This window comes from Ornithodoros turicata, chromosome 10, assembly GCF_037126465.1.
Source record: "Ornithodoros turicata isolate Travis chromosome 10, ASM3712646v1, whole genome shotgun sequence".
Lineage (NCBI taxonomy): Eukaryota > Metazoa > Arthropoda > Arachnida > Ixodida > Argasidae > Ornithodoros > Ornithodoros turicata.
In genome coordinates, this window is record NC_088210.1 from 29,616,822 (window position 1) to 29,628,906 (window position 12,085).

Below are 12,085 nucleotides of genomic sequence, written 5' to 3' on the forward strand. Positions count from 1 at the left end.
CGCCTTCGGCCAGACAGCGGTGCTGTGTACCGGAATATACCGGTACGCACCCACCTCGAGTAGAATAGAATAGAAGTAAAAAGAAAAAAATGGGGTATATGGGGTATATTCATATGACGTAAGTCGCAGGGGAACGGCTTGTTTAATGCCCCATGGTGGTGGTGGTGGTGCTGGTTAAAGGGCACGCCGTTGTCGGCCTCACAGACGTGGGCAACGTCACTGACGGGGAATGTGCATCCTGGGCCGACTTCTAAGGGAACTGTGACGACATATATGTCCGAAAGCGTCTGAGGAAAACCCAGGAGAAACCCCAGACAACACAGCCGGCACCGGGGGATTCGATCCCGGGTACCTCCCAGTCTGGACGTTTAATGCCCCATATGTCCACGTCCCAATGTCCACGGAGCAGAGGCGTCATATGGGGTTTAATGCCCCATATAACGCTTTTTGCGACGTGGACGCATGGAGTCGCAATGTCGTCTGCTTCGGCCGATCGACGCAGACGATTTCAAACGCAGGCTTTCAGTGGCTACCAATGGCTTCCCATGCGGCTAATGACGGCTTGCCTCGATGTCTACGGCCGCAGAAAGGACGTCGTGATTGGCTACTTTGCTTGGCGTTGGCCGCCATGGCGTATAGGTCCCGACCGTCCCGACCTTCATCTTCATCGTGTTCAGCGTCCATATGGTGTTTCTAAGTCCTTGCACTGTCTGAATTTATTTGTACCAGTATATCCAGGTATATATATATATATACCCAGGTATAATACCATGTTTTCAGCATTGCTAGACTTCTGGATAGCATATGACAGCGAATGAAAACCGAAACCATGGCGGGGTCTCGCCTTTTCGAATGTAGTGCTCTCTAGCGGAGTGACATCAGTGAATACACTCTATACATTTGCTGCCGGCTTTCGGGGTGTCATTGCAGAATTAGAACATAGGATTCCCATAAGACCTGTTGAACCACGGGGAGTGTCGCCGGAAGATGGTATCCCAGATATCGGGATTGCCCTTGTGCTCCTCAAACACTGCATGAGCTTGAACAGACGAGTCGTCGTGCAGTAGAAAAACCCGAAATAATATATATATATATATATATATACAAGACAAACAATAAAAACAGAACATCAGGTAACACCAGCTCCCGTGGCGTAGTGGTTAGGATGATCGCTTTCCACGGGTTCGAATCCTCTCACCGGCTGTGCAGTCTGAGGTTTCCCCTGGGTTTTCCGAATACTTTCCAGACGAATGTCGGCACAGTTCCTCCTGAAGTCGGCCCAGGACGCATACTAACCCCCCTGTCCCCCACTCCTTCCTACTAGTACCTGCAATGTTTCTTAGCCGGGTCTAGCATTCGTTAGTACCAGTGGTCTACCCTATTTTGAGTCAAAATAGGACAGTCAAATAGGATAGCCAAAATAGGGACGCATAGTCAAAATGTCTGGGTATGCGTGGTTAAGTCCTCGGTGTTGTTTCGAAGCAGGAAGTCGCAAGTAGGAAGTTATGCGGTCGAGTAATAGGTACGAGCTGTCTTATCTTCTTTGGTGGCATATACGGTTCAGGCTTCAAGCTTGTGGCAAATATTTTTGCGTAAATGCGTTTCTCTGGGAATGTACTATACATTAGTCGCAGCGTTTACTTGATTCTTCGTTCTAGACTGCAAGACACGGTTCATATTCAGGACAGCCTTCGATTATCCTTTATCAGAATCCTACGGTAAATATAAGTGTCAGAAAGGCGGCTCTGCAAGATATCCATTTGCCGATTTCCGGATGGTGCGCGAGATCCGAGCGCGGCGGATGACATATACATTCTATCTCTCTACATTTCACATTCTATGTTTGGCGGAGTGATTATTTGACTTTTCTTATATCAAATGTTAGTGTTCGATGTGACACGAGAAAGCTGGAGAAAGTTCATTGAAAGAACCCTTGCCGCCGCGCTCTTCATATGAAGAGTAGAACCATACGTCACTTGACGACCAGAGGACCTGAGGTCCGTATGTCGCCGACCACACGGTATTAATCAGACAAACCTTACTTCGTTGAATCTGAGTAATGTTACTTATTCCTCTTTTTTTTTTCTCCTCATTTCGGAAGTTCATACTGGATTTTTCTTAAATCGGGAAAATCTCGAATGCCTTCCCTCCCCGAAAAGAACAGGATCTATCGACATATCGCAGTCTCCGGTGCACTCTGAGGAAAATACGAGTAATTTTACACACATTAGTCCCTTTACTGATTCTTCATAATTTTCTGCTTCTCTGCTGCCTTTCTCTTCCTTTATTTTGTTTGTTTGCTTTTGGGAATAGCAAACCTGCAACATGGCTAACCTTTTCCTTCTGTTTTCTCTCTCTTTTTCTTCACAAGCATTAAAGATACCTTCCCCCCCCCTTTTCAGGACTAAAAGTACAGAAGCTTATAAGAATTTTTTAAAGACAATTTGCAGTGCTGAGGCGTAAATTTGTAAGACTGAAATAGCAATCTGCAATCTCTTTCTTAGAGTATAAGCCACTCCGCCCCACTCTTTACGGCACCGCCAACAAATGAAACGGAAGAGAAAGGATAGCGCGGGATTAGTGTCATCGGAGCACTGAGACGTTTCTCCTGATTAACACTAAAACGCCAAATAGCTCGTTGTTCCAGTCGAGTCCAGTGCGACGGACACCGCAGATTTGATATCCCAAAGGAAAATTTTACTACGCACCTTATGCTTCTTTGCGGTCATCGTATGTCCAGCAGGTCTTTCCTGTCCGCGAAGATGAGGCAAGCACTCACTGAACGAAAGAGAAAGCAGACGCGCGTGGCGTCTTAAAGCCGAATGACGGGGCCTGGTGTAAGCGAAGGTTACGTGATTTCGAATGCGTCTCCTTCATTGGCTGCAGCCTCCTCTCCTATACTACGAGACCACGCTGGTCGTTGCGGAAACCCATACAACTATTCGTCAAGGTTGTATATGCACAGACGAGCGCTACACTTCGCGAGTGCCTTTTAAGCCTCATTTAGCCGGACGTTTAACTGCAGTTGCAAAGCACAAATCTCGTAGCACGTTCACTTGGATATGGCAAGGGACGTGGCTCTTGAAGTCACGTGTCCATTGGAGATTTATTGCGTGAGACTGCACAAAAGGGTGCACAAAACGCATTATATAGAACCCGTGCTGAAAGTTAGGTTTTTTGAGGAATTGTTTATTGGAGGAACATTGAAACAGTTCTGCTACGCAACCAGGATGAGTGTTGTGAACGGAAGGGAATGTCACGTGAAACTGCTTTTTTTTAAATTTTTTTACAGGGGAATGGACGATGAATTATTTCAGAGGTACAGGGCACACTTCTTCACTTACTGCGTGGGCCTTGTCATTCTTTTTTATTCCGTGTTCGCGCCGCGAAGCAACTGTGGATATGAGCGGCGTACAGATGTGGACAGATGGTGAGAGGGCACCAGGAAGAAGTGCGGGACTGGGGAGTTAGTATGCGTCCTTGGCAGACTTCAGGGAGAACTGTGCCGACATTGGTTTGGAAAGCCTACGGAAAACCCAAGGAAAACCTCTGATACCACAGCCTGTGGTGGAATTGGGACCCATCACCTCCCATTCTTCACCACGACCTTAGCTACTACCAGCAGGCGGGTAGCCTTGACCTGCTCGGCCATGTCAGTGGTCCTTGTTGTAACATCTAGAGAAAATGGTGTGTGCATCTATGGGGGGAGGACCATTTGACATTACCCAAGCAACACAACATCTTGGCTCTATATTGGACCCATATTGGCAACGTCGGTCCAAGATTGGTCCAATATTGGGCCAATATTGGCAATGTCTGTCCAAGATTGCTCCAATAATGGGTCAGTATGGGCAATGTCGGTCCAAGATTGGTTCAGTATTGGGCCAATATTGGAAATGTAGGTCCAAGATTGGTCCAATATTGCGTATTCACAACGAATTTTTGGCTTGCGCATGGTTCGATTACTTCTTTTATTAGGATAAGTGAATTAGTCAAGTCAATTAATAAGTGAATTAATCAAATAACATCGGGTACTCATCAGAACAATTTGCAGAAAAGCAAGAAAGCACGGCCCAAACAGACGGATATCGGCTATACAGGATACTAGCTGGTAAACCACCGCGATCGTTCAGCGTAGGTGAACTTCGTTACCGAATTACACAACCTTATAATTACTCAATACGAACACCCGGTTATTTCATCCAAACTATCCAGGGCGTTTTGCCTGTACGATGCCAGACAAGGGTAAAGAAGGCACTGTCGTAATTTATGCGTGTGGGTGCAATGCTAATCAACGTATATGCGTGTATTTTTCTAGGTGGGCTTTGACATAACTGCGTTTTGAAATTATGCCAATCAGCTGCATATACCTTTCTCAGCGGGATGCACGATGACTTCATCTTTCGTGACATTGAAAGCCGGCCACACAAGTGTCATTCAAAAGTGACCAGGAAATGGTGATACTTTTTGCAATCATGAAACATAACAAATGTGATCATCGTATGCTTCAGAGCAACACTCACCAGACAGCCAGCGGGTCGCCTTGACCCGCTTGGCCTTGCCACTGGTCCTTGTTGTAACATCTAAAGAAATTGCGTGTGCAACTATGGGGGAGGACCATTTGACATTACCCAAGCAGCACAACATCTTGGCTCAATATTGGACTAATATTGCCAATGTCGGTCCAAGATTGCTCCAATATTGCGTATTCATGACGAGTTTTTGACTGGCACTTGGTTCGATTACTTCTTTTATTAGGATTAGTGAATTAGTCAACTGAGTAAGTGAATTAATTAAATAACATCGGGTCCTCATTGCAACAATTTGCAGAAAAGCAAGAAAGCACGGCCCAAATAGACGCATATCGGCTATACAGGATACCAGCTGGTAAACCACCGTGAGCGTTCAGCGTAGGTGAACTTCGTTACCGAATTATCCAACCTTATAATTACTTAGTACGAACACCCGAAACGTCGTTATTTCATCCAAGCAATCCAGCGTACTTTGCCTGTACGATGCCAGACAAGGGTAAAGAAGCTACTGTCGTAATTTATGCGTGTGGGTGTAGTGCTAATCAACGTATATGCGTGTATTTTCCTAGGTGGGCTTCGACATATCTGCGTTTCGAAATTATGCCAATCAGTTGCATAGACCTTTCTCAGCGGGATGCACGATGACTTCATCTTTCGTGACATTGAAAGCCGGCCAACTAGTGTCACTCAAAAGTGTCCAGCCGAAAGAAATGGTGACACTTTTTGCAATCATGCAACATAACAAATATGATCATCGTACTTCAAAGCAGCATCCAGCATACAGACAGAAAAGAACACCCAAGTAGCAGCCCAAGTTTGACAGTATACAGGATGTAATTCGCTGCACCGGACTCTCTACCAGAATGTGTTGGTGGCCGAGCTGGGTGGGGTCACGTGAGAAATTTCAGGGGGGTGTACACCCCCTGAGGGGGTGTAGGGGAATCCCTGGTGGCTCCACGCATTTGTTAACAAAAATGGATAATCATCCTGTTAAATGACTTTGCCAGAAACATGACTACTTCAAGGTATCTCGGCTGTCATATAATACATCCGTTCCTGAATTTACTCACGGTTAAGTAAATAAAGAGGGAATAAGTCTACTCGTCCCAGAATTTCCTTTGAATAAATGTATATCCCCCCTTCTTCCAGAATCCTTTCCCCTTCCTCACCAAAAGAGCCAATAAAAGCGGCGATATCCGATCACTACTGTATAACTCAAGTAGTCTATACCTCTACGCTGCTTTTATGCCCTGTCTATCTTCTTTTATTGTAGTAGAGGTTGATGCGTTTCCACGATATATAATAATATATAATATATATATATATGATAGATATATATAATACCTGCCGTCGTTCTCCTCTCAGGGAATGTGTGACGGATTTCTTCACTCCTAATGACAGTATCATTCGTAATTTAATCGTTGCTTCTTTTTCTTTCTTTTTTTGTAATCCCTTATGCTCGAATTGGGGCACAAATCATTGTTCCAGATTTTACTGTTTTCTGTATTTCTTTGTGGCACACGCATAAATCGAAGACGATGATGTGGGAATGTCAAATGATCAGTCAGAAAGTGTGTGATGCGATGTAGAAAAAGAAAGAAAAAATGGAGATTTAAGTCGCGACAAAGTCAGACTGGCTACCGTCAGAAACTCATCGAGTCATCATCACCTGTTCTTCAACTTTACATTCAGATAACGACAATTTAAGGAATACTTTCAGAAAAAAAAACTACATTTCACGCTATAGCAGACTGTTCTGTATGAACGTACACTCTTAAAAATGAACTTCACCGCATAGCACGCTCCTAGCCAACCATCATCTCGAATGATATCGTTATCTACCCCGATTTGTTGAAAACAGGAGGCGTACGCCTTTTTGTGACACTTATGCTGTTCATAATTGTCACAAAAAAGGCGTACTCCTCCCGTTTTCAACAAATCAGCGCAGATAACGATATCATTCGAGATGATGGTTGGCTAGGAGCGTGCTATGCGGTGAAGTTCATTTTTAAGAGTGTAGCCTATAACAGAAACATTATATAAAGGTATTTCAATATCAATTCATTACTTTTACACCGCAACAAAATGGAATATTGACGTCACACCTCTCCGAATGACTTTCGAGAACTCCTCCATCCATCCATACCCATGTCATTCGCTTCACAGGTGTGCTGAGCTAATTGCAAGAAGCAACAAAGAACAACCCCCATACATTGCCAACATATACAAAGTGACTCCTCGTCGTATAAAAGACAAGTGGTGACCTAGAAGGAAAGGTACGCTCGCACTGGGATAAGCCGGGTTTATTTGTTGCAATCACCATAATTGCCTTTCATTTATCTTTCGAATCACGTCAGTGACGCCAGTTGTGGTTCGTCACGGCCTGGCTGGAACTTGGCCAGCGTCAAGAGGAGGAGGAACTGTTCTCCCAGCTTCTTCTCTTTTATTTGCGGAGTGCGCGCTTCCAATTGGGACAATACGTTGCCCTTGCACTCAACTTTGACCTTGGTGCTCTCCCAAGACACGACGTCTCCATCAAGATCTTTCTTGATGGCTGTGACCCTGCAACGGTAACGGGTGGCCAATTTACGCGAAGGACCCCTTTAGAAATCGGATCCCGAAAACTCCAGAATGGTGTTGACCTCGTTCGGTTCAAGCCCCTAAACGCTGCCGGGGTTTTATTGCCTGTAGAAAGTTTGATGCTGCGCATAAGAAGCTGAAGGCTACCACTTTTTTGCTATGATACCGTTATCATTGATTTGTGGAAAGCGAACACTCTCACAGCAGAACTTCACCGCATAGCAGGTTGTCCGCCAACTATTCCCATAAATGATACGGGTACCGCTTCTGATTCAAAGAGCGACGGGGGCGTACGCCTTTTTGTAGAAATTTCGTTATATGGTAACTGCTAGAAAAAGGCGTACGCCCCTCTCTCTCTCTTCAAATCAGAAGCTATAACGCTGTCATTCGTGGCAGTGGTTGGCGAACAACTGTTGGCGCTATGCGGTGGAGTTCTGTTCTGAGAGTGCAGGGCGTACGGCGTTTTATGACAGTTAACGTAACCGCACAAGTGTCAAGAAAGGGCGTACGCCTCATGTTTTCAACAAATCAGCGGTAGAGAACAATGTAATTCGGGATGATGGTTGGCATTGAGCGTGCTATGCGGTGAAGTTCTGCCTCCAGGGTGAACAGCGATGAGAAACATATAGTACCGGCATCGCTGATCCAGAGCCGTTCATTGGGAGAGTTTAGCCATTGGGAGGAGTCTCATTCGAAGCGCGTCATTTGACGTCACACGGCGAGCGGTGCAAAAGCCAGTGCCGCCATTTTGGAGCGCTTTGAAATTTGCCCGTGCCTTTCATTCCGCCATTTTAGTGCCTAGGTACAGCCTTGAAATCTCCCGATGCCCGCGGCTCACCTTTCATTCCGGCCAATGGCGGGCGGAGCGAAGACGGGTCTGACGTCACGCCGAGCCCCCATCTCCGAGCAGCAAAAGATCAAAGAATAGCCACACTCTCATCATAAACGGCTCTGCGCCGATCCCGCTGATCGCGCTACCAGCGCCACCTAGATAGGGCTTGTCTGCATTTTTCCTCCTCTCACTCCCCCGTCATGTGCGGACATGTTTAGTCGGGGTGTCGTCTGCATCAGTCATTCGTCGCAGACGATTTCAAAGGCAGGCTTTCTGTGGCTACCAGCGGCTACCCACGCGGCTGATGACGGCTCATCTCCATAGCTAAGGCCGCCGAAAGCACGGTCGTGATTGGCGGACTCTTAATTGTTACGTCACGTCGTTTAAGCGATCAGGACTCTAAAAACAGAACTTCACCACATAGCACGGTGAAGGCCGACCATTGCACAGAACGATACCTTTATCACTCCCTATTTGTGGAAAGCGCGGGCGTGCGCCCCTTTTAGAACTGCATAAGTGTTCCAAAAGGGCGTACGCCTCCCGCCTTTAACGAATCAGGGGGCAGAACGATGTCATTCGGGATGGTGATTGGCTAAGAGCGTGTTATGTGGTGAAGTTCTGTGTCTAGAGTGTAGGTGGTGTTGGGAGCTCCTGGCAACGTGGCTGTGACATGTCATTCAAAGGTCGCCGTCCCTGCATTTTCACGAAGAAAGTGAAGCAAACTGTAAGGACAGATATGTACATAAATGTATCCGTCCGTCCGGATAACACAGCAATTTAATGTTGCATTACAGGTTCGTGTGCGATGCAGCTTCCTTTTGTAAATGGTTGAGTCGGTGTGGCTACCATTGACTTTCGATACACAAGCAAATTTTTCTATATCTGCAAAACGCATTACGCACACTATTATAACTCTCCATTTGAAATTCCTCATGGGTTCTCAATCTCCTCGCATTTGTATTTCACTTTTCGCGTGTCGCTTCGTAAAGTGGGAGAAATTGGTATTGTGGGCCTATGATACATCGTTGATTCATCTTATGGTTCAAAATAGCGCAGTTGCTGCTGCATCGACAGTGCCAAAATGACAGGCTCCCTCTTTCGCAATACTTGGATCGAAAAATAGAACATAAAGAATAACAGAACGTGGGGGAGGAGGGACACATTTTTCTTGGCACGTGCGTTCGCGCCATTTGTCTAGTGTTACGCTATGTTGGTTTTCCGCATTGCCACAGACGGAGCCGTTTTTATGATTAACGATGATATCGAGAGATAAATAATCGTCTATGTTCGGTAACATTTTTAAAACTACGATGTTAGGAACAGTGATATTTTGATGGATCTGCCGCTGCCCTAGTAGTAGTAGTAGCTGGGAAGTAAAGATGGCAGTGACCCACACTCTTAAAAATGAACTTCACCGCATAGCACGCTCCTAGCCAACCATCATCTCAAATGATATCGTTATCTGCCCTGATTTGTCGAAAATGGGAGGCGTACGCCTTTTTTGTGACACTTATGCTGTTCATAATTGTCACAAAAAGGCGTACGCCTCCCGTTTTCAACAAATCAGGGCAGATAACATTTGAGATGATGGTTGGCTAGGAGCGTGCTATGCGTTATGTTGGTAAAGTTATATGCTGGTAAAGTTCATTTTTAAGAGTGCAGGGCAACTTCATTTTCATACTTCACATCTCATGTTTCTCGTGTAATGGGGTAGTGTACTGCTTTCAAGCGGTGAATCACCCCAGGCCATAGTCATGCTTTATTTGTTCTTCTTCTTCTTCTTCAGAGCTGTTAGACGGGCTACCAGAGAGTCAGAGAGCAAGCTTCACAGCAATCCGAGGATCCATAAAGAGTGATCAACGCGTTTTTGTTTCATATATGGCAACAGCCATCGCTGTTTGACGGGACTACAGATGGCTCAGTAGGTGTACAAAGGAAATGGCATTGATTTCTCGGGTGGCTACACTCTGATGCGTTGCTGTGTGGTAAATGTGCTTCTGCCATATGAAGAAAAATGACTGCGAGAAGATATAGTTAATTATTATTATTATTAATAATTATAGTTATTATAGTTAATTAATAGTTATAGTTAATTGTGGTAGAACCCGAATTTTTATGTTCTCCGTCCGATTATATATCGTCGGAACGTTCTCTGTCCAAATGGGTCACCAAGACCAAGACTAAGACCAAGGCCAAGTTCGGCTGCAGTGACTCGCGCTCTTTCTTCCTCTTCTGTTTTTTACTTTTTATTTACTTTTTCTAGGAGTTGGCAGGATACTGGCAGCGGTCGCTCAGATCATGAGTGTGCGCAAAAAGGCGGTACGCTCAGCGACCTTTGTGTCAGAGCAGACTATTCAACGTGATACTACTCCTGCTGTACCCTTTCAACGCTACTACACTTCCAGACAACCAATTTCCAGGGACCCCTCCCCCCCCCCCCCCCATGAGAGACCCTCAAATCCGCCCCTGTGCTGGACCCACTGCATGTGCTTCGATGTACGACTGCCGCACGATAAACGACGCACTTTGCCATCGAACAGAATGAATCTGATATCGGAAAAAGAGAAACAAGCAAACGTTGGCTCCATCGACATGAACGTCGGCTACTCTGTAGCATTTACAGCTGCATGCTATCGAACGGGCTTTCAGGGCATCGGATGCAGTGTAAGCGCATGCCACAGATTATGTGAGTGGTAACGTTGCGCCTTCTTGCGGACGATACAAAAACAAACAGAGCTGCGCAAGACTGCTCCGTGACGGAGCCACTTAGGAATACACATGAAGAGAAACAAGAAACATCGTATTTCTTCAGCTCGGTCCCAGTGCTCTTTAGCAGCAGTTGTCTCGCATGTAATCACGGGGAGTGAAGCTGCATTAACGTATCGGAATAATGGAACTGTTTCAGACAGTTTCGGAACTGCGCATTTTGCAAGCGCAGCCAGAGCTGGCGAGCACAGGTTATCTGATACTTGTCAGTGATGTTCTTTACGCATATAAAACAAAATACACTCCCTCATTTCGAAGTTCTCAACAGATAATTCCTTTAGCAGTGTCTGTTTGTTCCCGTTCTGTCTGTCTGTCTGTCTGTGTCTTGTTCTAGCTTAGTAGGCTTGCAGAACATCCATGAAACACACAACTTGAAAACTCGAGACTAGGTAGAGGACGATAACAGATAACACAACACGTTCTCGGGTTTTCAAGTCATGGATCGTCACCACCAGCTCGCTTGCTACCTAACCTTCCCTTTCGTTTGCAAGACAATCCACCACAGCGTGGATAAAACAATTTATGGTCAAGTGTCATGCCGAAGGAAGCCACAGTACACTCTTAGAAATGCACTCCACCGCATAGCACGCTCCTAGCCGACCATCACCTCGAATGATATCGTTATCTGCCCTGATTTGTTGCCTGCCTTTTTGTGACAATTATGAGCAGCATCAGTGTCACAAAAAAGGCGCACGCCTCCCATTTTAAACAAATCAGGGCAGACAACGATATTATTCCAGATAGTGGTTGGCTAGGAGCGTGCTATGCGGTGAAGTTCATTTCTAAGAGCATACGACTGTCCACGATCGCGTTATGGCTGACTCTAACTTGAACAGGATTTGAGTGCAGCAAAACCAAGCCAAGTCAACACTTAAGTCCCCCTTACCCAGCCCTTGAGTCAAACTTAGGAATACGCAATGAGCCATGGCGTAGCTGGGTCTCGATTCGGTGCCTAAATCCGGAAATGTTCTACTGAAGTAATGCAGATAGTAACACCTAATAATAGAGTTTGCCATCGATTTATTATTTAACGAGCGAGCAGACGTGTGTGTGTGTGTGGGGGGGGGGGGGAGTCGTGCTAAAATAAATTCCTGAGAAACAACAAAAGAACCAAGGCGAGCGGGCGGTGGTGCGACCTTTGCTCAAAATAAAAGGACAACCCCTCTGTTGAGAGGCGCGATTCAAACGTTTGATAGGAAGCCGGCCAAGGCGCTTATGGCGGTGGTGACAGACTGGGGAGGCATCCAAGAATGTGGGCATGTTTGAGTAATATTAATGGTTGGCACAGCTATCGTTACGCTACTGTCACTGCCGGTACGTTGAAGTGTGTCAGTTCCAAACACATACATTTTTAGAACAATGCTTGGACAACATA

General features: G+C 45.8%; 1 protein-coding gene across 2 annotated transcripts in view; it reads right to left on the reverse strand.

Moving 5' to 3' along the window:
* The window catches only part of LOC135369811 (solute carrier family 2, facilitated glucose transporter member 1-like), a 46,440-nt gene that overhangs the window by 26,080 nt on the left and 8,275 nt on the right, over window positions 1-12,085 (reverse strand). The window contains exon 1 of one of the 2 annotated variants that reach the window (XM_064603352.1): window positions 2,709-2,822. The exons of the other annotated variant lie outside the window; for it this stretch is intronic. Coding sequence (XP_064459422.1) covers window positions 2,709-2,729 — 21 coding nt within the window. The 5' untranslated portion in view covers window positions 2,730-2,822. Of the gene's footprint in view, window positions 1-2,708; window positions 2,823-12,085 lie in introns of those variants that run through there. 2 annotated transcript variants of the gene reach the window in all.